Source organism: Orcinus orca, chromosome 19 (genome assembly GCF_937001465.1).
Source record: "Orcinus orca chromosome 19, mOrcOrc1.1, whole genome shotgun sequence".
NCBI lineage: Eukaryota > Metazoa > Chordata > Mammalia > Artiodactyla > Delphinidae > Orcinus > Orcinus orca.
The window spans coordinates 12226425-12251236 of NC_064577.1; the positions used below are offsets into that span (position 1 = coordinate 12226425).

Consider the following 24812-nt stretch of genomic DNA (forward strand, 5'->3'; position numbering starts at 1 on the left):
GGTGAAGAGTATATGGGTGCTCACTGTACTTCTTCAACTTTTGTGTAGGCTTGAAGTTTTTCAAAATTAACAAGTTACAGGTGGGGGGAAGGGATAAATTAGGAATTTGGGGTTAACAGATACACACTACTATATATAAAATAGATAAACAACAAGGACCTACTGTATAATATAGGGAACTATATTCAGTATCTTGTAATAACCTATAATGGAAAAGAATCTGAAAAAGAATATATATCTAAGTATATAACTGAATCACTTTGCTGTACACCTGAAACATTGTAAATCAACTGTACTTAAAAAGAAAAAAGTTACAGGTGGGAAGGGAACTAATCACAAAGAAAAAACAAGTGAATGATAACACAAGATTCAGGATACTGGTAGGGCAGGGGGCAGGAGAGGAATGTGAAATATGGAAGACCATTACGAGGCTTCAAAGATGTTACTAATGTTATATTTATTAAACCGATACTGAATACATGTGTTCATTTTAATATTCTTTGTGGTTGATGTATGTTATACATACTCTTTTGGACCTGTGAAATAGTTCTCAATAGTAGATATAATTTTTTAAATTAAAAACCTCCTGGGCTTCCCTGGTGGCGCAGTTGTTGAGAGTCCGCTTGCCGATGCAGGGGACGTGGGTTCGTGCGCCGGTCCGGGAAGATCCCACATGCCGCGGAGCGGCTGGGCCCGCGAGCCGTGGCCGCTGAGCCTGCGCGTCCGGAGCCTGTGCGCCACAACAGTGAGAGGCCTGCGTACGGCAAAAAAAAAAAAAAAAAAAAAAAAAAAAAAAAAACCTCCTTTCTGGGCTTCCCTGGTGGCGCAGGGGTTAAGAATCTGCTTGCCAATGCAGGGTCCACGGGTTCGAGCCCTGGTCCAGGAAGATCCCGCATGCCGTGGAGCAACTAAGCCCGTGTGCCACAACTACTGAGCCTGCGTGCCCTAGAGCCCGCGAGCCACAACTACTGAGCCCATGCACCTAGAGCCCATGCTCTGCAACAAGAGAAGCCACCGCAATGAGAAGCCCACGCACTGCAACCAAGAGTAGCCCCCGCTCGCCGCAACTAGCCTGTGCGCAGTAACGAAGACCCAACGCAGCCAAAAATAAAATAAATTTATAAAAACAAACAAAACAAAACAAACCTCCTTTCTATCATGAACTTACCACTCCAGCTGTATGAGGTCCACATACTGAACTACTTGCTGAATAGTTTCTTACTCAACCTAAACTGCCCTTCTTCCTCCTCTCTGCTATATAGGTCTTAGTTATGTTTTGGGGCCTACTTCAAGTACAACTACATATGAAAGTCCTTCAGTCCCCCTCCCCTCCTCTCCCTAAGAGCTCTCTTCTCTGAACTCTCAGATTTCTACAGCCCACAGCAATCATCACTACCACATATCCTTAATTAACTTTTTTGTGTGTTTATTTCTGATCTCAAATGTCTCTCCTCCCTCCACCTAACTAATCCCTTGGTCACTAAAACATTTTCAAGTTGTTTTAAAAGATGCACAATGAAAAACAATGAAAAAATATGTTTCCCTTCCCGGTAGTAATGACTACAGTTTCTTGTGTATTCTTCCAGGAATATTCTATGGAAATTCACATTTTTTTCCCCTTTCATCAATGGTACCATATTATACATGTTCTTCTATAACTTTCCCTTTTTCCCTTCATATTTTAATTAGTTTTTAAACTAGAACCTCACTAATGTCCTCTAAAGTCTAACTACATTACACATATTGATTATACTTTGCTTCCGTACTTTTCTCCTCAAAGAACGAGAAATTAGTGAGGAATGATTTCTTTAGAGAAATCACACTACTTTTTGTCCCATTTGGCTTCATTTGTTAATGTAATCATGACACGACATAAATTTGTTTACACAATACTGTAAAAATTCAAAATTATCAATAAAGCTAAATATCCCCCTTGACTATTATTTCCCAAAAGTAACCACTGTGACCAATTTGGTATGTATATGTCCAGAATTTTTAAAAGAAATTTATATACATATAAATGTATCTGTAGAAACACATAGTATTGTTTTTAGTTTCTCTAAACATAAATGATATCATAATGTATATACTGTTTTGCAGCATGCCTTTTTCCATTCAACAATATAGTAAAGAATCTGACTATGTAGGTGTAACTCATTTTTCTTGACTGCTGTATAGTTTATTTAGTTATTCATTACTGTTGGAAATTTAGAGTGTCTCCAATTTTTTGCTATTACAAACAACGTTGTAATGAATATCTTTGTATGTGTCACCTCATGCACAAGTGTGATGACTGTTTCTCTAGGGTAGACGATAAGAGGTGGAACTCTGTAACAGAAAACATGTCAGTTTAATAATGTACTAGATAAATTAACCATTGCCAGTTCTGTAGTACAGCTGTTATAAGTAAGTTATACATGTGACCATCAATTTTACATATTAGTTCCTTTAAAACCCTAGGACATCCATTGACTTATAAGTCATTTAGTATATAGAACAAAGAACAGCAGACTAGAAGTTGGAAGATACAGGTTCAAATTCCGGTTCTGTCCCTAACATCTAACTTGATCTTAGGCAATCCTTTCGACATCTGGGCCCCAGTTTCTGTACCTACAAAATTAGATTAAAGTGATGTTTCCTAAAATACGGTACCTATACCACTGGTAGCATGCAAGATGCTTTTATTTTTATTGACTTTTAATAATTATTTGTATTTTAAAATAAATTAGGAAAATTATAATTACCTTATCAAATCAAGGATTTACGGATATTATTTCTTAGTTATATAAAATTTACTTTTTAAAGGACATTTGTTTAAGTTAAAGAAAAGCGAATTGAAAAGGAAAATAGTATGCATATAATAGTATAGGTGGCATGTAAATATGGCAAGTCATGACTATGATATATGAAGGACTGAGGTTTCTTGCTTCACGAAATCTAGAAGAGGTTAGATTAAAGCAGTAGATCCCAGACTTTTAGATTACAGTGACCAGTAAAACATTAAAAAAAAAAAAGTTAGTGACCAACATGGAGTTCCTGACTTTTTATTGCGCTAATTAATGACATTAAGAACAAAACCAAAAAAAAAAGAACAAAACCAAACCTATATACCCATCACCATTATCTAACAGTAAGATATTAAAAATATTATTTTGTAACTATAACACAAGTACCTGTATGTTGAAAAATTTTCAAGTTGTACAGAAGTATAAAAACTCATTTTCTTTCTCCTTCTCTCTCCCTGTAACATCTATCATAGACATCCTTCTAACACAGATCTACCTCATTTTTAGAACATTTTAAATAAACATAATATACTGTTAAATACATTAGCATATATATATTACATATTTGTTTCATATAAATATAGCATATTACACATTTATTTTATATAAAAATATATGAGAAATATATAATGTCAGAACAAAGGACACAGCTCCCCAGGAAAGGACAGGTGGCAACCTTACTTAGCCATCTAAACACTGGTTTAGATGACCTTCTCTCTAAAATTCCATGATTAAGCCTAGAAAATCCTCAGCGTTTACATGCCTTTCATTATTACCACTAACTTCTATATTTCAAAAGGTAACTAGGAATCTCTTTAACATCTCCTTCGGTAGTAAATCACAGACTGCAAAGTGCTTTTTCAGTCCTTTGATCTTCTTGTTGCATGAGTTCATGCCTGTGCTCTATTAATCATTCTCATAGGTTCCCTACATCAGGGTTTTAACCTGGGCTCCATAGGTTTCAGGATAACATATGTGGTATTTTGTGTAGATACAGTTTTTCTGGGGAAAGGGGTTTATAACTTTCTATGATCCAAAAAAAAAAGGTTAGAAACTATAGCTCTGGATGTTTCTAGCTTTTGCTTTCAATAAATAATCTTATTATTGGCTTGGGAGTCCCTTACAATTTTCTTGTTCTTTTTTTTGCAGCAGCAGCAGGGGTTGGCATCTAATTTCTGGTTTGCATTTGACAGCTGTATTCCTGAGTTCCTGTTCTCACTTCCTTAATGGTCTTCTCATTAAAAACAAAAAAAATCTCTCCTACCAATTAGTTATACGGTATTTTAATTTTTTATTTTATTTTTATTTTTTGAAGTACAGAAAGATAGAAAAAAGCAGAGTGGTGCCCACTTTGGAACTGACAGGCAGGGACACAAGCAGCTGGAGAGAGCAAGACACACAGGCACATATGAAAGGCCTCAGGACAGACAGAATAGACAGCTAAAAGAAATAGAGAGGAACCTGGAAACACAGAAGGAGAGACACAAGAACTGAGCACACAGAGAAGAAGCATGGCAAAAAACCCAGACAAGCTGGCAAGGAGAGAAAGGAGAATTACTGACAGAGAGACAGAGAGGCAGGCAAGATCACCAAGAGGGACGCAGACAGACAGACAAACAGAAAGGGGGAGAGAGAGAGAGAAGGAAAGCAGACAGAGAAAGAAAACAATAAACAAAGAAAGAAGACAAAGTGATAATAGCGTTTTATACTACATAGTGCTTTATAATTTATAAAGTGCTATCACATACATTATTGCAGGCAGACAGGGAGAATCCAGCAGACAGATGGGGTGATGGAGGGATACAGGCCAATCAGACAGAAGAGAGGGAAGGTGGCCAATCAGAAAGAGAGGCTAGAATGGAGCCCAAGACAGACAGTTAAGAGGAAAGACAGAACCAAGAAAAGAGAAGTGAGAGAGGAAGAGAGGGAAAAAGAGGAGAGAGACAGAGATAGAGGCTGAAACAGTTAAATTCAGGAATACAGGCAGTGAAAAAGCAAAAATGAAAGAACAGTGCATTGTGTGTAAAAGTTTTATCATCATCTTTCTGAAGAGAACTGGATAGAGGCTGTTGTCTGTGCTTCCCCCAAGGAGTTATAACATCTCTAAGGTGGCATGTGAGAAGAGCCAGAAGGAAGGATGAAAAAGGGAGAAAGTGTTAGTAAGAAGCAGAGTTTTTTAGACTAGGAGGAAGACAAACTTCTTGGACAGGCCTAGGTCAACAGCCTAAGAGTACTGCTGAACCTAAAAGGATCTAGATTCATATTCCTTTAAAGAATTCATATAGACTGGGAAAAGCAGAGTGGGCCCCTATCTACTCCATGTGCATGTAAGCTCAGCTTACAAACCATCTGTACTTATTAATTGTTCCTATATTTACAAGGTATTTTTCAGTACTACCAGTGCTTTCATGGCTTTTCTCAATTAATACATAGTTCAGTGATGAAGAGACCAGCAATGGCGTGTGGTCATCAGGACAACTCAAGACGCAGAGCAGAACAGGATATTAGGACAGAGGCAAGCCCTTCCTAAGCACACCTCAGGTCCTGGTAGTAAAAGCGTGTAACTAGCAAGCAGTCAATCAAAAAGACAAGTACCATAAAATAGAGTCAAAAAAACAAGAAGCAAGAAATGGCAAGCCCAGTGAAATGGGAAGGAGTACTGACAGACTGACAGAGGAAGAAGCATCCAGCAAAACGGGGACAGAATTTGGAAGGAGTGCAGCAAAAAGCAATTAGACGTACATGTGTAGACTCCTCTCTCGAACAAGATCCAAGAAATGTGTAGTGACTACCTCAGAGGAGAGGAAGTGGGGGGTAGGAGGGAGGCTTACTCTCATACTGGATACTTCTAGTACTTTAAAAATTTTGTACCATGTGTATGCACTATCTATGTAAAAGCTGATAGAAAAAGGAGGAGAAAAAAAGCAAGCGGAGATGTGGACAGCAAGGGCCAGCCAGGCAGACAGATAGCAAAAAAGCAGAAAGACAAGGAGAGACTGGGAAAACGGCAAAAAGATTGAGGCAGGCAGACTGTGTGAGGGGCCAGAAAGATAAAAAGAAAAAGAAAGAACTGAAACAGAGGCAAGCAGTGAGAGAAGGCAGGGTAGGGGATATGGCAAGAAGGCAGGTAAGACTTTGGGGCAAGGGGGTCACTGACAGGTCTGCGGTAGCGAGACTATCACCATTGATGGGATGCTGAAACAGCGGAAGCCGAGGGAGAAAATGCTGATAAGCAGACACACTAAAAAGATACAAGCATTAAACAGTGGGACAGCAGCAAGCAAGCAGAGTAGACAGGCAAGAAGACATACATAGAGGGAGGCCAGGAAAAAGCATGAACTAAATAGACATAAAGAAGAGAAGGAACAAGTAGAAGGCAAGATAAGAGGCAAACCAAGACAGGGAACCATGGTAGGGCCTGGAAGGTAGACAAACCAAGAGACGGAGACTAAAAAAGTGATAGAGACAGGCAGGCGGGGAGACAGATGGCTAGAGAGAGAGTGGTGGGCAAACAGCCAGAGAAGCAGACAGACAACCAGAGAGAGAAAGAGGCTGCCAGCCAGTCCGGGAGGAGCAGACAGGCAGGCAGACACCATGCTAGGAGCAAGCAGGTAGAGGGGCAGGCGGAAACAAGGCGAGAAGAAAAATCAAGAGGTCAGTAGGGGGAGAAGAGGGAACGGGAGATGCAGGCAGGCAGGGGGGAGATGGACAAGAGGGAGAATCAGGCAAATTAACAGATCCATATGCAAAGCGCACTCGAGAGAACGATGAATGTTTGTACAGGGATGCACACAGCCACCTTTCGCCCCCCACACCTGCAGCTCATGGCACATGTGGCAGGCAGGCAGGCAGAGGCGCGCAGCACAGAGGGAGAGGGCGCACCATGATGCGCAGGGCTGCCCACATGCACGTGGGGACACTCTTCCCAGACACACACCGAGAGGCCAGAAAGAGGGGGAGTCAGGCACACATGAGGAAGAGGCACACGCAGTCAGAGCCCGGAAGACAGAAGTAAACAGAAAGAAGACAGAGATGGAAAGTCACTTAGAGGTGACAGAGCCTGAGAGTCAAGGGATGAGAAAGGACAGTCTCGGTAAAAAATAAAGACACACATACACAGAAGCCCATGTACAGAAAGAGGGGGATACCCAGAAGGACTAGTACACAAGGACCGAGAAAGAGGACATAACAAAATCAAATGGAAGAGAATAGGAGTTACACTCAGTACAGGAATGATATGGGAGCAGAAACAAGAGAACTCCGAAGTCCAGGTTAAGAAAAAGATGGAAATCAATGCTCAATAAAGAGCATTAGCTGGGGTTGGGGGGTGGCACATCAATAAAGAATATTTAAACCTTGTCAGCAAAAATATGCCCTGTCACTATTACTTTCTGGTTGCTGCCTACCTACCCCTCCTTCTTCAGGGGCTGCTGGGTGGCTGGCAGCTATACTCAAGAGACAGAGAAATAACCCAGGAGAGAAATGATTCCACAGGCATGGGATGGGAAGCAAGGAAAAGGTCAAAGTGAGATCAAAAGAATGGGAGGAAACTGTAGTAAGAAAAGGGTGACAAGAACGAAATAGGGTTGAACTGAGCTATTTGCCCTTCTTCCTCTGCTAGCATTGCTCAACTGGCAAGTTTTATTTTATGACTTCTCTGACCAAATCTCTGGATGAGAACGCTACTTTTGGACTCCTTTTCAACCTTCCATCTGATTCCTGATACCACTTTAAAGATAAACATTGGAGTACAGTGGGAAACCATGGGTCAGAAAGTCAGATGAAAATCTGAGTGTAACCCCCTACCTCTTTCCTTTTCTCAGTCCCAGTTACTTTTCTTTTTCATGGTACCTCAGTTTCTTCCACTCTATCAGTGTTGGAGATCATGGAGGAAGGGAAATACACTGAAAACAGGAGAAAAGAGAAAATAATTTCACAATCTTCAGACTTAAAAGAGAAAATAATTTCACAATCTTCAGACTTAACTCTTTCCCCTTTATTCTAAAAATCTGTTCTATTTACCCCCTAAATCAATTTCCCACGTCAGATGAATTTTATATTCAAGTAATTGGGGGGAGGGGAAGGCGAGGTAAAGGAGAAAAGAGTGAGGATAAAATTTACAATTATAAATCACTGAAAAGGCTGGGCAAAGGGGAGAATCAAACATGGACTCCTTTGAAAAAAACTCAATCATCGTATCTATTCATATCTCTCCCCCAAAAGTCACTAGGATTTCTATCACTTTTTTAAAGAAAGAAAAAAAAATCCAGTACCCCTTCTCACTTAAAAGATACATAGACAATTAAATGCGTTTTGACTTCAATGAGGTATGTAGAAACAGAGTTATATATAAACATATATTTCATCTTTTTCCCTTTCAATGCCTGAAGGGGAAAAAAAAAACCTTCACATCAAACCACTCCCTTCTGAAGTATTCAGAAAAAAAAAAAAAAGCTTTTCTTTAAGAGAAGGGAGGTGGGGAGGAAGAGACTAGTAAAGAAAAAAAAAATTAAATCTAGTTGGACTAGTATCTAACTAGTTAACCTTTAACAATTTATGCTGATGTCAGACTGAGCATGAGTACTGATTAATGCCCCCCCTCAAATATTTTTTTATAAGGGGGGAGTTAGTCACAGCAGCCATTTTTGTTTTATGCAGAAATCCTTCATGCCCCCCCCAACGCGCACACACACTCACTCACACACACACACTCAGTACACAAGGAAAATATCTCTATTAATCTGTGCACTAATCAGTTATAAAAAAGGGAGAAATTTGTGGGTTTCTGGGTAGAGGCTAGGAGATGGGGGTATAACAGGGAGGAGAATGGGGGGGTGAAAAATGAAATATTAAGCCAGCCATTTTGTTTTAAAAGGGGATTTTTCCCCCCTCTCCCTTTCTTCACGGAGGGGGTGGCGGTGCTGCAGGGGGGGTTGTTTTAAAAATAATTTCCAGGCGGCCATCTTAGTGCCTCAGCTCTGAGAAATATTTCTGAGCGCCCCCCTCAGAATTTAAATATATTTAAAGCAACGGAGAGGGGGGTAGACAGAAGTCGAAAACTTTTATATATATATATATTTTTTTTAATCCTCTTCTCTTGTTCTCTCGGGAGGAAGGAGAGAAGAAAAAAAAAGTCCTCAATTCTCCCCAAGAAAATTTTTGGGGGTGGTTTGGCCCCCCTCGTCAGACGGCGGCCCCGAGGGGGGGGTTTCGGAGGGGGGTGGCCCGGGGGTTTTGGGGGCTGGGGGAGGCGGTGAGGAGGAGGAGGACGCCGCCGCCGAGGAGGAGGAGGAGGAGGAGGAGGAGGAGGAGGAGGAGGTGGTGGTGGTAGCGGTGGGGGAGGCGGGCGGGCGGTGGGTGGGGGGGTGGTGGGGGGGCCAGAGCCACAGGATGGCTTCCCCTCTGAGGGACGAGGAGGAGGAGGAGGAGGAGATGGTGGTGTCGGAGGAGGAAGAAGAGGAGGAAGAAGAGGGCGACGAGGAGGAGGAGGAGGTGGAGGCGGCCGACGAGGACTACGAGGAGGACGACGACGAGGGAGTACTCGGGCGCGGGCCGGGCCACGACCGGGGCCGCGACCGCCACAGCCCCCCCGGCTGCCACCTCTTCCCGCCGCCGCCGCCGCCGCCGCTGCCCCCGCCGCCGCCGCCGCCACCCCCACCGCCAGGTAAGCGGCCGCTGACTCCCCCCCCCGCGCCCCCCCTCCCGCCCCAGACCGAGCCGGAGCCGCGGGCGCGCGAGGCCCGGGCGGGGGCGAGGCACCCACCGCGCGGCCGAGCCGAGGCGAATCCGGGGCGCGGGGCGCCGTCTCGGGCCCGTCGCCCCGCGGCGGTCCGGGCGGTCCGGGCGGGCGGCGGCGGCGGCCGCCGGGCCAGGCCTCCTCCCCTCCCCCGCCGCACCCCTCCCCCGTCGCCACCGCCGCCGCCGCCGCCGCCGCCGCCGCCCGGGTTGGAGAGCGCTGGGCGCGAGCTGCATGCGCGGACCGGGCCACTCGGTCGCGGCTTTCGGGGGAGGAGGAGGAGGAGATTTTTTTTTTTAACCCTCGGCGGGGAGGGGGTAGGCAGGAAACGGCCGAGGCGAAGCCAGGGCCCCCTCCCTGGCCGCGCGAGGGACCGCGGAGACCCTGGCGGCCGGACGGCGGCGTGGGGGAGGGGCGCGTGGGGGAGGGGCGGCCAAGCGGGCGCCCCTGGGGCTTCGGCCCCGGTGGGGTTGGACCGAGGCGAAGTGGGGTTTGCCTGCGAGGAGCGGACCGCGGCCCTCACCCCCCCGTCAGGAGTTGGGAAGGCCGGGGGGAGCGGGTGACCATCGGACCCCCCCGCACCTGCGGGGACTTCGGTGCCCGCCAACTCTGGAGAGTGCGGTGGCACGTGGGGGAGGGGTCGGGTGAATGTTTGCGGGCGGCTGACGACTAGGGGCAGGTGGTGGCCACACTCCACGCGGACCACTTCCTGGAATGAGACTGGTTCCTGCCCCCTCTCTGCGGCTCGTACTACGGAGAGCAGTCATTGAAAATTGGGGACAGAGAGGAGAGTGTCTGGAAGACCAGATGCCCCCAACCCCACCCCCTTTATCTCTCCTCTGCTCTGGGCTCTTTTGTGTCAAGTGCGCCCCCCCCCACCATGACCCCGTCAGTCTGGGGTGGCCTAGCTGCCCAGCTGTGACTCTCACGTGGCTGCCATTCACTGTCACTCACTCTCCCGCTGAAACCACCCACACCCTGACCACGTTGGGGGGCGTGAACTGCCCACCCAGCTGTTCCGCAGCTTGACCGTCACTCAGCACCCCTCCCCGGGGATGACAAGTCACCCGCACTGTCTGGGCAGTTCCGTCCGCGGTGGAGGGGCCTGACCGCTGCCTCGCGCGGGGGGCCCAGCAGTGGTCCCACTCCGGCCACTCTCCAGAGTGTTCAGCTAGTGTTTTTCAGAATAGACTCTAAGTGAGCATCTTTCGGGTGTCTTGGTGCGGTGCAGCACAAATGCACCAAACTTCAAAACGTCTAACAACATACTCTTTGTACAACTGTCGTATTGATCTGTGTGGCTTCAGTGGCAAATGTTCCTGTCTAGTTGAGACAGCCTTTGAGGGACTGTGGGGTGCTTTCTTGGGCCGGGGGAGGGGGGGTATGTGTATCTAATGGAAACAAGATAAAATCCACCTCCCCTCCCATCAGGCTGGTCCGAAAACCGGAAAAGTTTTTTAAAAGTTATCCCAGAGAGCCCACTGATTTTGCAGAAGGGAAAAGGAATAAAGAATTGTGGGTAGGGGATTGCCTGGAAGACAGCAGAGGTGCTAAAAAGAGAGGAAGAAAGGATGTCAGGTTAAGTTAGGGCATTAGCAGCTCTCGCCTATGTGTATTCCGAACTTAGAATGCGGTATTTGGGGGGTTTTGATCCCGGATTTGGGTCTGTGAAGGGGAGGGCATGAAAGAATCTGAGGTCGAGATGGGTCTTTGTGTCAATACTCCCTCCCCTTTTCCCTTTGCTTTCTAAGCATCGTCAAATGTTTTTAAAATGGTATATTTGAAATGAAAACCCACCTACTCTCTCTCCCTGGGCCCTCCAAGTCAAACGAGTGACCCAGATACACCCTCTCAGATGACTTTCTGAGGTAAAACTTAAGGAAAATATTTTTAGTCTGCCCATTATATCTGTCTACCTAAGTGTAGGCAAAATAACCCTCCTCTGAGGCAATATGTTCAGGCTGCCCTCCCTCATCCTCCTCTACAAGATGAGTTTATACGTGTTAGAGGTTTCTATTGTTTTTCATTCTGACGGCTTTGATTCTCACCATTTTGTTTTACATTCTTACCCAAGACCAATTTTATCCCTTCCCCCCTCTCCAGTCTCCGTACATTGTTAAACGTTTAAAATAATAGCACTCGTGCTGATGGGGGAAGGGAGCAGGAAGCCAAAAACTCATTTCTTCTCCCTCCCCCTTCTGGCAAGTCTAGAGAAATAATATAATATATAGATGTGATTCCTTGGGGGTGGGGGTGGGGAATGGTTGTGGGTGGTGCGGAAAATTCTGGTAGTTTCTTTGCAAAAGGTCTGAAAATACAAACCCACCCCCTGCATGCAATACGCATGTGCAGCAGACCTATTATGGTGGTTCGTTGTGGGGGAGGGAGGGGAATTTGAGAAAAAATAAATATATGTGTGAGAGATTGATGGTGAGATTAGAAGAAGAGAGGGGCGGGCGGGAGGCGAGGCTCGCTGCGAGGCTCCTCCTGCGTCCTCTGGCTCGCCAGGCTCCGCCCACCCTCCTCGCCGCCCTCCTCCCTCGCCGTCTTCCCGAGATCTGAGCCGGGATGTGGGAGAGTCTGGGCTCCAGGCCAGCATTGAGTGGCTGGTGAGACAGAGGTTGGGACTTAGATTTGCTTTCTTGCCCTCCCTTTCCTTTCCTCGCCGTCTACTTTGCCTCTCCGCACCACGGCCGTCTTCCCAAGTTCGGGAACCTCCCGCTGGGGTGGGGAGTGGAGTTAACTGGCTGCGAGGTCCCAGGGCTTGTGTCCCACCCCCCAGCTGGTGGAGACCGAGGCCATTTCCCTGATCCTTAGCCAGTTGGCCTGCCCTTGCCTCTGCCCCGGCGGCCTCCGTTTCCATGTTCACATTAGCCGCGGTCCCTGGGGTGAGGGAGCGCGGGCTGCTGGGGCATGGCGTCTTACTGACTTCCTATCAGGGTCCCCACTCTGTTTCCACACCTGGGGCTGCCACAATCCCCCAGTCCTAGAGTGTCTTCCTGCACAAGAGGGCACAGGATGCTGGAGCTGTGAGAAGTAGCAATGAAGGAAGGGGGTGCCCAGATTCTGAGGCAGTGGAAACCAAGGCCTCGAGTGTTAATTGTGGCTAATTTTCCCTTGGCTGTTGTGGGAAGAAGGATTGTGTATCCTAGAGCAAGGGGCTGGGCCAGGCCCAGACTTTTCCCCTCCTGCACAGCTGCCTCTGCCTGAGCAAGACAGGTCTGGCGGGTTAATCTAGTGCTTGCTGGGGGAGGGAGGCCAAACAGGGCCTCATGTCTGTGTGGCGTTGGTGTCTTCCTCCTCGCGGAGTTACTTTCTGTCCCCTAAGCCTCCACAGTCCGACAGGGGTCATGGAGAATGGGGAGAGGGGACATCTGGGAAGAACCAGCCCCGTTCTCTCTGACAGAGACATCTGGAGAGAAAGCCAGGGACCTAGCCCTGCTGAAAGCAGGTACAGGCTGTCCTCTGGGTTTGTGCTCATGAGTATGTGGTGCTTGTGCATTTGAGAATGCATATGCGGGTTGTGTCTGTGCCCGTTTCTTTGTGTGGGTCTCCCATACTGCTTATATATGAATGGGTTAGGATGTCTGGGACTAAATTTGGAGACCAGGGGTGAGACCAGGGGACAAAGGGGCAGGGTCCGTGAGTTCTCAAAGGGAACAGGGAGGAGTATATAGATTTGAAGGCACATTTCCAGTCTCCTTGGGAGGAGGAGGAATGTTTAGGTAATTGTGGAGACCTTCTTGGATGGGGTTTGGGTGTGACAAAGGAGCTAGACACTGTGATCCTGTGGGCAAGAAGTGAACATGCCTGACTGAGGATTTCTTTTCCTCCAGGGCTGTGCTGGGGTGACAGGAGGCTTGGTGATTATCTGAGGAAATATAAATAGAGGCCTCCCTCCTCACAAAAAGGATGTCAGGGCCCCAGGGTGTTAGTGTGAGAACCCAGGTGTCCACCTTTGGCTCTGCCGTCTCAGCATCTGGCTTAGGGAGCTGCCAGCTTGTGTCTCCCCACTCCAAGTGCTGGGGTCAGGCCAGGCCAGCAGCTGGGCATGGCTTCCCCAGTTCCTGGGCAGGATGCCAGCTGGCTAAGTGAGGGGGAAGGCAGGAGGAGCCCTGGCGGCGACTAAAAGGACCTGCCACAGTCAGAGCCCATGGCCTAGAGCCTGGTCCCTTGTTAGTAGGAGGGGAGAGACGGGAGTGGTTTGGCCGCTCTTCCCTTCTGACCCCTGACCTCCCATTCAGAACCCGAGCATCCCAGAGTACTCGAAACACTCTCTGTTTGCATCCAGCGGAGGGAGGCAAGGTTTGGAAGAGTTAATGCTGGAGTTCCTAGAGAGCAGCGGGAACTGAGGAGGTGAGGAAGGGAAGGGGCTGCAGAGACTGGGAACCTAGAGGCTTAGGTTTTCTGGTGCTCTCTGCCCCAAAGATAAGGATGACATTCGGCTGCTGCCTTCAGCACTGGGTGTGAAGAAGAGAAAAAGAGGACCCAAGAAGCAGAAGGAGAACAAGCCAGGAAAAGCCCGAAAACGCAAGAAGCTTGTAAGTGTTCAGGACTCCTATCTCTACAGCTAGGCTTGGAGACCCAGCCCTAGAGACCTACGTTTTCTCTGGTCTTGATTACTGTGGGGATCCTGAAGTCAGGGAGGCCTGATCCCCTCTACCTGACCCCACCCCCGCTTGCTAGCCTGTATCTCCCAGGTCTGGGACCCTAACCTCACTCACCACGGCCTAGTGAAGAGCCCAGTTGTCAACTTGACTTGCCCTGCAGCACAGAGAAGCGGTTGAAAGCACAGGCTCTGGAGGTAGACTGCATGAATTTAGAGCCTAGCAGTCTTCTATCTTCTTGGACAATTTATTTAGGTCTCTGTGCCTCAGTTTCCTCATCTACAAAAAAGTGGATAAAGATAGATGTTACTATCATAGGATTGTTGTGAAGATCAAAAGAGACGATAAATGTTATGTGCTGAGAACAGTTTCTGGCACAAGGAAGGGCTGAAGAAATAGTGTTTTTATTTCTTTCCCTTAGGACAGCGAGGAGGAATTTGGCTCTGAGCGAGATGAGTACCGGGAGAAGTCAGAGAGTGGAGGCAGTGAATATGGAACTGGACCAGGTCGGAAACGGAGACGGAAGCACAGAGAAAAAAAGGAGAAGAAGACGAAGCGGCGGAAAAAAGGGGAGGGAGATGGGGGGCAAAAGGTGAGTAGAATTAGGGAGTGAGGGGAGAAATCAGTATTAATGACAGGCATGAGGAGTGGAGGAGGGAGAGCCCTGGGCGAGCAGGGTGCTAAGTGGAGAGGCTGTGGTTTGTGAGGAGTGGGATTGGGCTGGGAATGGAGCAGGAAGCAGAAAGCCCAGGGAACCTGGTGGGTGGGTAGAGAGGCGTGTGGGAGGCCCAGGACTGGACCCCTGCGTCACTGAAGCCTGGTCTCGCCCAGCAGGTGGAACAGAAGTCATCGGCAACTCTGCTTCTGACTTGGGGCCTGGAGGACGTGGAACATGTGTTCTCTGAGGAGGATTACCACACACTCACCAACTACAAAGCCTTTAGCCAGTTCATGAGGTGCGGTAGGGCTGAGGAGCCCTCTCGAGCAGACACTTTTAATTTGGGGGAGGCCCTGGACCCTTCTGGAATCTGATGAAAGCTAAGAAACTGCTCTCCAGAGAAATTCACAGCACATACGCATAAAATTCCCCATGTCATCTTAGGGAATTCCTGCACTCCTAGGATCCAAGGGCTCCAGTCAGGAACCCTTCACTGGGGGGTCACAGTACCACTGCTAGGTTAGAAACCTCTGTGGTGACAGACTATCAGGAGGACAGGTGGCCCTCCTTGGTCTAACAGTTCCAGTTTCCCCTGCCTGACTTCTCTCTAGACTGGAGTGGGGAGGTGGTATCCGTGTTCCCCAGTTTCCTTTGCTCAGTTATCAAGTCCTCTGTCCCTTCGTTAGACACCAGTAATCACGGAGGATGCATTGCTGACAGTGGGACCTGAGCTTCAGTGGCTCCCGCAGTAGGGTACAGAACAGTAGAGATGCCTTTTGGGGAGCAGGCACTTTAGCAGAGCCGTTCAACGCTCTGGAGGCAGCCTGCTGAGGTTCAGGTCCCAGTGTCATGTTGGGCAGCTCACTTCTTTGATCTCCAGTTTCCGCATCTGTAAAATAGGCACATAGTACGTACCTCATGGGGTCTTGTGGGGATTTGATGGGATGATGGATGGAAAGCTCAGCACACTCAGTGCCTGGCCCCTAGTGGTGTTCAGTCCCTGGTAGCTATCCTTAGTCCCGTTGTCTCACTGCTTCACTACTAAAGACAGTGCTTCTGTCAGCACCGGGGTCACCCACGTCCTCACAAGAGCTTAACACCTCACCGCAGAGCAGAACCAGTGTGGCCCATCAGACTCCACCTGATGGGACCCTTCATCAGGGCCCGTGGAACTCTTTAGAAAAGCACAGAGAATCATAGCAACTCCTAGTAGTATTGCGAGGAGGAAATAAGGTATTATGTGTGTGGAAGTGTTTTAGGAACTGTAAAGTAGTTGTCCAAAGTAGAGCTTTTTTATTAATCTCATATCTTTTTATCCTTTTTAATCTGCATTTAAATTTTATTTTGCCTTTTTTTTTCTTCTTCATACTTTTTTCTTGTTTTTTTAGACTTCTTTTTCCCTTCTTAAACTTTTTATTTCTTTATTTCAAAATTGATGTTATTCTTCATAGGATGTACTTTCACCACCTAGGAATGCTAGCTGGTACACAGACTTAATTGGTGAGGGGAAATGACAGTATTCCCAGACCATCTGTGAAGGGTCCGAGTGCCTTGCTTCTATATTTTCAGGCCCCTGATTGCTAAGAAGAATCCTAAGATCCCAATGTCTAAGATGATGACCATCCTTGGGGCCAAGTGGAGAGAGTTCAGCGCCAACAACCCCTTCAAGGGGTCGGCAGCTGCTGTGGCAGCAGCGGCGGCAGCGGCGGCCGCAGCTGTAGCTGAGCAGGTGTCAGCAGCTGTCTCATCGGCCACCCCCATAGCACCTTCCGGACCCCCCGCCCTTCCACCACCCCCTGCTGCTGATATCCAGCCCCCACCCATCCGAAGAGCCAAAACCAAAGAGGGCAAAGGTAAGAAACCCTCTAGTTGGAACAACTGTCACCTCACCCTCTAAACTGCATGTTCTCAAATTATAGTCCAGAGCTCTTGTCTTCTCAGCCCTGATTGTTGTAGAAGAAATGCTGTCCAGGAAGGGGTCTCAGTGAGACCCACAGAGAGGTCCAGAAACCCTGCGGCCTCCATTGTTCCTGGCTTTCATGACCTCGGCTTTTTCTCTGTCACCCCACTCCTCACTCAGGTCCAGGCCACAAGAGGCGGAGTAAGAGTCCCCGAGTGCCTGATGGACGCAAGAAGCTTCGGGGAAAGAAGATGGCCCCACTCAAAATCAAACTAGGGCTGCTGGGCGGCAAGAGGAAGAAGGGAGGCTCGGTGGGTGGCCCCTCCCGTCCACTGTACTTCTGGGGTGTGGTCAGGGGCTGGGGGTCCAGACACAAGGGTCCATGAGGGCAGCGGGAGCGGGAGCCCAAGGCCTGGGGAGGGGAGTGGAATCCATTTGGCGTCTCTGACAGCCACGGGGGCTATGGGCAGTATGTTTTCCAGAGTGACGAGGGCCCTGAACCAGAGGCTGAGGAGTCAGACCTGGACAGTGGCAGTGTCCACAGTGCCTCAGGCCGCCCTGATGGCCCTGTCCGCACCAAGAAACTGAAGAGAGGCCGGCCAGGAAGGAAGAAGAAGAAGGGTAAGCTGTGTCAGCTGTGTGCAGTCCTGTCACTCAGCCTTCCTTTCATTCCTTCGTTGTCTTTCTTATTTGTAGTGTTGACCTCTTTACTGAACGCTTTTCTCTTTCTCTCCCCTCCCGCATTCCGCTCTCCTTCTCTCTCTCTGTTCCCTTTGCCTCCACTGGGGTGTATGACAGTCCTGGGCTGTCCTGCAGTGGCCGGGGAGGAGGAGGTTGATGGCTACGAGACGGATCACCAGGATTACTGTGAGGTGTGCCAGCAGGGTGGGGAAATTATTCTGTGTGACACCTGCCCTCGTGCCTACCACCTCGTCTGCCTCGATCCTGAGCTTGACCGGGCTCCTGAGGGCAAATGGAGCTGCCCCCACTGTGTGAGTACTGGTGCCACCTCTTACGGCCCTCAGGGACCCACCCACCTCTTTCCTCCTTGCTTCCTCTTGTCCTCTCCCTACCTCCAGATGCCTGGGCTTCTCAGTAACAGATGTTGAAGTGTCCAAGATCCTAGTTTGATCCTCTCCCCCATTCCTTTGCCCCCAAAATTAGCATTTTGGGGACCTGAGAAGTCCTGTTCCTTTGTTCCCAGCAGTCTTCTCTGCACTTCTAGGATCTAGCTGTCCTGGTTTGCCTCTGTCTTCCAGCCTCACTCCTTATCCTCTTTCTTGTGTCTGTGTCTGTCCTTGGCCTCCCAGGAGAAGGAGGGGGTACAGTGGGAGGCCAAGGAGGAGGAGGAAGACTATGAAGAGGAGGGGGAAGAGGAGGGGGAGAAGGAGGAAGAGGACGACCACATGGAGTACTGCCGTGTGTGCAAGGATGGCGGGGAGCTCCTGTGCTGTGACGCCTGCATCTCCTCCTACCACATTCACTGCCTGAACCCCCCGCTGCCTGACATCCCCAACGGCGAGTGGCTGTGTCCCCGATGCACAGTGAGTGGGCCCATCTCTCAGGCTTTATTGTCAGCCCCGACTCCTCCTCCATCTCCGGGGCCCAAAGGTTGGGCTCTTTCTTTCTCTACTCTCCCCCACACCTAGCCTTTGATTCCCGTGTGGGACCCCCATCCTCCTACTCTAATGATGGGCTCTTTCTGCCTCTTTCTTTCCTCTTCGTGTGCGTCCATCCCGAAGTGTCCCGTGCTGAAAGGCCGTGTGCAGAAGATCCTACACTGGCGGTGGGGGGAGCCCCCTGTGGCAGTGCCGGCCCCCCAACAGGCAGACGGGAATCCAGATGCCCCACCTGCACGTCCTCTTCAAGGCAGATCGGAGAGAGAGTTCTTTGTCAAGTGGGTAGGACTGTCCTACTGGCACTGCTCCTGGGCCAAGGAGCTTCAGGTACAAGGGCCTCTCCTTCCCCGCCTCCTGGGGCCCCATTCACTGCCATTCTCTCTCTTGGCCCGCTGTTCTCTCATCTTCCATCCCCTCTGCTTTCCCTCACATTAGGCCTCTGGCCGCCCACACCCTACCAACTCCCTTAGTTTCCACACTTGGTTCTCTTGGACTCCAGTTCTCTTTCCCTCAGTCTCCATTAGATTCCTTCCCTTAGGTATAACATAGGCTTTCCTTAGCCTGCCTCAGCTCCATCTCTTTCCTTATCCGTCTTAACCATGTTTTACTGATAGCCCCAATCTTAACAACCCTATTCCCTTCCTCCTTTTGCTTATTAATACCTCCCCACCCAGCTCCTGTCTCTGACTCTGTTCTCTGGCGTGTTATTCGTTCTCCTGCTTTGGATTTAACTCACTATGTCCCTCATCCCACCTCTTTCATTGCTTGCTTTCCCATGCCATTCCCCCTGCCGGCCTCTGCCCTGTCTCCTTTTGTCCTCTCGGGATGTTGGGACTATCTATTCCTTCCTCCTCTGTGCCCCATCAGCTGGAAATTTTCCACTTGGTAATGTACCGAAACTATCAACGGAAGAATGACATGGACGAGCCCCCACCCCTCGACTACGGCTCTGGTGAGGATGATGGGAAGAGTGACAAACGCAAGGTGAAGGACCCGCACTATGCCGAGATGGAGGAGAAGTACTATCGTTTCGGCATCAAGCCAGAGTGGATGACCGTCCACCGGATCATCAACCACAGGTGAGTCCTTGGTCCTTGGTCCGTGCGAAGGCCTACCTGGGTTCTGCCACTATTCTTGCTGCGCTGTGGCTCCATGTTAGTATTTGTTGATTAACCAGATAATTGATCTAACTGGATAATTCCCACTGCAGCCCCAGCCCTTCTGGCTTTGTTTCCTCTATGGAGATGGGAGGAACCAGGAGGAAGGTCCAGCCCAGCACTGACTGCTTTGTCCTTGCTTCTTTTAATTTCTAACAGCTTAAGAAATGACACATGAGTCTGGGGATCTGGTTGTAAAAAAAGCAAAACGGGAAACACGTGGTTCATATAGACCAGTGTTTCTGGTACTTCTTTCTTCCCAGTACTTATTACTAACTAATGTTACATTGTCTTTTATTTTTCTATTTCATCACTGCCTCCCCCAATAGAATGTGAGCTGCATGGGAATAGGTCATTTGTCTGCTTAGTTCTGCTCAATCACCCGTGCCTGGGACAGTGCCTGGCATGTAGTAGATGTTTAGTAAATACTGATTAGATGAACGAACGATGTTGAAGCCAGGGATGTTTTGTGATCGTTGATTTTTAGGAAGCCATCCTGAAAAAGTTAGGGTAGAACTTCAGCCATTCCAAAGGCATTCCATTCTGCCTTTCAGAGGCCCACCATTGAGGATTAGGTGACAACGCCTGCATGCTTGCTGATAATTGTGTATGACTTTTTCTACTTGTGACACATATTACTTTTCTCCTCCTGCTCCTTCTCCTGGCTTCTCTCCCCACAGTGTGGATAAGAAGGGAAATTACCACTATCTAGTGAAATGGAGGGACTTGCCATATGACCAGTCCACGTGGGAGGAAGATGAAATGAACATCCCTGAATATGAAGACCATAAACAAAGCTACTGGAGACACCGGTGAGGGAGCCAGGTCGTGGGTTAGAGGGAGTCTGAGGACAGAGGCATGAAAGCTAAACCTCCAGCGTTAAATGAGATGCAGTAGGGACAGACCCAATCTAGAATTTAGGGCAGTGGGAGCCTGGGCTGGGCTGTTTGCGGTGGGGTCGGGAAAGAGGTGGTGTGCGGAGCAGAAAGGAGATCTAGCCTGAGTAATGGGGATGAGGATGCTGAGGAGTGGGGAGGGTTGGCTTTAGAGCTGAACTCTGTAGGGGTGAGGGTAAAGAACCTGGGAGAAAGGAAATGTGAGAAAATCTTGGTTATGGAAAGTGGGAGCTAGGTCTGGAGTGGGTTCAGAAGGACAGGGGTGGGTCCAAGGACCAGGTCTCACTCAGACCCGCTGTTTTCCCAGAGAACTAATTATGGGGGAGGACCCCGCCCAGCCCCGCAAGTATAAGAAGAAGAAGAAGGAGCTGCAGGGTGATGGGCCTCCCAGCTCTCCTACTAATGATGTAAGTCCTCCCACTTGGCCTGTCTCCCGTTTCTGGAGCCATGGTGATTGAAGATTTCCTGGGGGCTTCTGACAGAACTTCCCAGAGTTTCAACAACTTCTTTGAACAGTAGCTCTTCCTTCAGTGTTCAGCTTTGCCCCAAGAGTGCTAGGAATTTTGGCACAGGAGTGAGAGCTGCTAGAGACAGCAGCACACAGGGCTCTTCTACCAGTTTCCTTCCCCACAGTGCTTCTGGGTATTGTTTTAAGGAATGAGGGGGAGGCACTGCAGACTGAAACTTTCATAAGCTCAGGCCATAGGAGAGGGACTTGTAATCCCATTTGATATCAGTGCCGGGGAGAGGGGAGGAGGAGGCCAAGACCGGAGGAGCAGCTGATGGCTCCCCTGAGCTTTCTGACTTCTTGATTCTACAGCCGACAGTGAAATACGAGACTCAGCCACGGTTCATCACAGCCACTGGAGGCACGCTGCACATGTATCAGCTGGAGGGGTTGAACTGGCTACGCTTCTCGTGGGCCCAGGGCACTGACACCATTCTGGCTGATGAGATGGGACTGGGCAAGACCATACAAACCATCGTCTTCCTCTACTCACTGTATAAGGAGGTGCTAGACTCTCGGGCCCTGAGGGGGACAGCCGTGCTGAGGCCTAGCCTGGACTGGGGAAGGTGGGAGTGGAGGGTGAGGGCAGAGAACTGGCGGGGAGGGGTGCGGCAGGCAGTGGACTGGGTTGTATGACCGTGAGCCTAGACTAATTGTCCCCCACCCTCGACTCCCAGGGCCACACAAAGGGTCCCTTCCTGGTGAGCGCCCCGCTCTCCACCATCATTAACTGGGAGCGGGAGTTCCAGATGTGGGCACCCAAGTTCTATGTGGTGACGTACACGGGTGACAAGGACAGCCGAGCCATCATTCGTGAGAATGAGTTTTCCTTTGAAGACAACGCCATCAAAGGTGGCAAGAAAGCTTTTAAGATGAAGGTAAGCCCCTCTATCTCATGTCCTCTAAAGTCCTCAGATCTGTCGTTTCGTTGCCCCAACCAGGACTTCAGCTCCTTTATTCCCCGTTCAGCTTTCTCCCTCCTTTCCTCCACCTTCCCTCACGCCTCTGCACTCCAGTCCTGGAGATGTAGTGGGTACTCCCAGGGGTGTACATGGATCTGTTCATCCTGGACGAGTGGTGGAAGTTTTGGGGCCACATTCAAAAGTCCCTGCATGGAGTCAAAGTTGGAGGACAGGACAACGGGCTCCCTTTGGGAGTCTCAGTTAGGCCTGGGTGTCTGTGTGGAGAATGGGGGTGGAGGCCTAGATGCTTGGGTGTGGGGTGGCAGCCAAGTGGACAATGGTTGTGTTGGCAGAGGGAGGCGCAGGTGAAGTTCCATGTTCTCCTGACATCATATGAGCTGATCACCATTGATCAGGCAGCTCTTGGCTCCATCCGCTGGGCCTGTCTCGTGGTGGATGAGGCCCATCGGCTCAAGAACAACCAGTCCAAGGTGAGTGAGATACCCAGGCCTCAGAAACTTGAGGCTGTGGACTCCTACTTGCCCTAGTCCTAAAAAATAAAGTTTCAGGGACTTTCTGCAATCAGGGAGGCAGGAAGCCTGGGAATAAGTCTGGGGAGAAGTCCAGGTTGGAAGAGGGAGAGGACTAGGGATATGAGGGCCTCTGATCCTGAAGGAAATAGGAGCTAGAGGCAGGGAAAGGTGATACTGTGGGCCAGCCACTGGCCACTGATGGGCCCTTTCCTCTGCTATTCCTTGCCCCATTTTCTAGTTTTTCAGGGTCCTCAATGGCTACAAGATAGATCATAAGTTGCTGCTGACAGGGACTCCACTGCAGAATAACCTGGAGGAGCTCTTCCATCTGCTGAACTTCCTCACCCCAGAGAGGTTTAAGTAAGTGGCTCAGCAGGGTGGTCTGCAGAGAGGAGAGGTGGAGGGACTGAGAAGATGAGTGGGAGGAGGATTCATCTGGAGTGAAGAATAGAGCCTGAGGTCAGGGGCAAAGAACCTGACGCCTGTTCATTTCCTTTTCTCCTTCTGGCTACTAGCAATCTGGAAGGCTTCCTGGAGGAGTTTGCCGACATATCCAAAGAAGACCAGATTAAGAAACTTCATGACTTGCTGGGGCCACATATGCTGAGGAGGCTCAAGGCTGATGTCTTTAAGAATATGCCGGCCAAGACAGAGCTCATCGTCCGCGTGGAGCTGAGCCCCATGCAGAAGTGAGATGCAAGGCGGGTTACCTGGCCCAGGGTTGAGGATTTGGTGGCAGCTTTCCAAGAGTTGGTGACCAAATGCAACATCATAATTGCTTCCTTTATTGTGTCTCTTCTATGCCCCTGCCCTGGGCTTTAGGAAATACTACAAGTATATCCTGACCCGAAATTTTGAGGCCTTGAACTCACGAGGAGGTGGGAACCAAGTGTCATTGCTTAACATCATGATGGATCTTAAGAAGTGCTGCAACCATCCGTATCTCTTTCCTGTGGCTGCTATGGTAGATACGGGAGCTGGGGGACTGTGAAATGCCTGGCTCTTTGGAAACGTGGGCAGTTGAGCACAGGGCTGGAGTTGGGCTGGGAGGCCAGAGACTAGATTTCTGAGAAGAATAGGAATTGTAAAGGTGTGGAGCCTGGATTTGGGCCTCCAGCTTTCTAGGCATAGTCAGAATACGGGGGCGTGTTCACTGACCCTCTCCTCCTTTCTTCCTGCCTTCTTTTCAGGAGTCCCCCAAACTTCCCAGTGGGGCATATGAGGGTGGGGCACTTATTAAGGCATCTGGGAAGCTCATGCTGTTGCAGAAGATGCTGCGGAAGCTGAAGGAGCAAGGACACAGAGTGCTCATCTTCTCGCAGGTGACCCATCCCTGTAGCTCTTTCTCACCATCAGATAATCGCTTACCTCATTCCTGTGGTTGCCACGGGATGCGAGGTTAGGCAATTACACCCCTAAGGGTTTCTGGTATAGCTAAGTTCATCTTGGTCTCTGATGCCTGTTCTTAATTAAGGCTGTTGGAAGTTGTAGTCCAGTTTCTGTACGCCAAAAGGGGCGAAGGGGAAGGGTGAGCCATCTGCCTCCTAAAGGTCGTCTCTGGGACTGGTACTGTTTCTTAACCTTATTGGGGAAGGGAGGAGAGCACAGACCTTTTGGAAATCTGATGAAAGCTGTGGGTCTCTTCTCCAGAAAACTGCACACACAACTAGACAATTTTGTACAGATTTTCAGGGGATTCATAGATTTCCCTGAAACTTTGTCATGGGTGTCAGAGGAGAACCTCTGCCTTAGGAGAAATGGTCTTAAATCAAGAGAGAGAGAATGACAAGAATGTCCCAGGAGGAGCTGGGGGTGGAGGAAGCAGCTCTGGGGGGTATATGACAGGGCAGGGGTACAAGTGTAAGGACTGGGGTTGAGAGAGAATAAAGAGGTAGTCAGAACAGACAGGGCGCATCCCACTGCCTCGTCGTTCTAGACTCCTGCCTTTTCTCTTGCTCTAGATGACCAAAATGTTAGACTTGCTAGAGGACTTCTTAGACTACGAAGGCTACAAGTATGAGCGCATTGACGGCGGCATCACTGGTGCCCTGAGGCAGGAGGCCATCGATCGCTTCAATGGTGAGGGGGGCCTTGGTCCCTGCTGGGTGTGGGAGGCCCGAGAAACCTGTGCCTAGGTCCCTGGGATGGGAGGGTGCTGGCCTGGGAGGATATTAGCCACCTGGGCTTTTGAGTTGAGGGCATCGTTGTTTGTAGTCAGGGAACAACTAGGAGCAGGTGGACAGACCTTCTGGGTACAAGAAAGGCCTGATTTCCTAATTCTTGCCTCCTAGCTCCTGGGGCCCAACAATTCTGCTTCCTCCTGTCCACCCGGGCTGGAGGGCTGGGCATCAATCTGGCCACTGCCGACACTGTCATCATCTTTGATTCAGACTGGAATCCCCATAATGATATCCAGGTGAGAGCATGCCTCCTGGAGCCCCTCCGAGCAAGGAGATGTGTCTGTCTGTTCTGGGGTCAGAAATAAACCTCTTGGTGGGTAGAAGACCCTT

General features: G+C 49.3%; 3 protein-coding genes across 14 annotated transcripts in view; 2 read left to right on the forward strand and 1 right to left on the reverse strand.

Annotated features, from left to right (window-relative positions):
* Positions 1-3871, forward strand: part of LOC101283726 (cytochrome b5 domain-containing protein 1) — a 17453-nt gene extending 13582 nt beyond the window's left edge. Inside the window, exon 4 of the mRNA XM_049702631.1 lies at positions 857-3871. Coding sequence (XP_049558588.1) covers positions 857-934 — 78 coding nt within the window. The 3' untranslated portion in view covers positions 935-3871. The remainder of the gene's footprint in view (positions 1-856) is intronic.
* Positions 1-9691, reverse strand: part of NAA38 (N-alpha-acetyltransferase 38, NatC auxiliary subunit) — a 24376-nt gene extending 14685 nt beyond the window's left edge. Inside the window, exons 1-2 of the mRNA XM_049702632.1 lie at positions 9550-9691; positions 7593-7690 (exon numbers count right to left, since the gene is read on the reverse strand). The gene's annotated coding sequence lies outside the window, so the exon portion shown is untranslated. The remainder of the gene's footprint in view (positions 1-7592; positions 7691-9549) is intronic.
* CHD3 (chromodomain helicase DNA binding protein 3) overlaps positions 9162-24812 on the forward strand; it is a 25112-nt gene continuing 9461 nt past the window's right edge. For 9 of the 12 annotated variants that reach the window (XM_033422927.2, XM_033422934.2, XM_033422928.2 and 6 more), the window contains exons 1-22: positions 9162-9450; positions 13951-14063; positions 14551-14721; positions 14961-15085; positions 16357-16640; positions 16868-16998; positions 17158-17308; positions 17486-17679; positions 17998-18231; positions 18430-18633; positions 19174-19385; positions 20144-20275; positions 20667-20766; positions 21180-21371; positions 21545-21745; positions 22123-22260; positions 22541-22662; positions 22818-22991; positions 23125-23266; positions 23493-23624; positions 24264-24381; positions 24594-24718. In XM_033422927.2, the coding sequence (XP_033278818.1) occupies positions 9177-9450; positions 13951-14063; positions 14551-14721; positions 14961-15085; positions 16357-16640; positions 16868-16998; positions 17158-17308; positions 17486-17679; positions 17998-18231; positions 18430-18633; positions 19174-19385; positions 20144-20275; positions 20667-20766; positions 21180-21371; positions 21545-21745; positions 22123-22260; positions 22541-22662; positions 22818-22991; positions 23125-23266; positions 23493-23624; positions 24264-24381; positions 24594-24718 (3669 nt within the window). In that variant the 5' untranslated portion in view covers positions 9162-9176. Of the gene's footprint in view, positions 9451-12152; positions 12974-13950; positions 14064-14550; positions 14722-14960; positions 15086-16356; positions 16641-16867; positions 16999-17157; positions 17309-17485; positions 17680-17997; positions 18232-18429; positions 18634-19173; positions 19386-20143; positions 20276-20666; positions 20767-21179; positions 21372-21544; positions 21746-22122; positions 22261-22540; positions 22663-22817; positions 22992-23124; positions 23267-23492; positions 23625-24263; positions 24382-24593; positions 24719-24812 lie in introns of those variants that run through there. The other 3 variants (XM_033422930.2, XM_033422929.2, XM_033422936.2) reach the window with 3 other exon arrangements.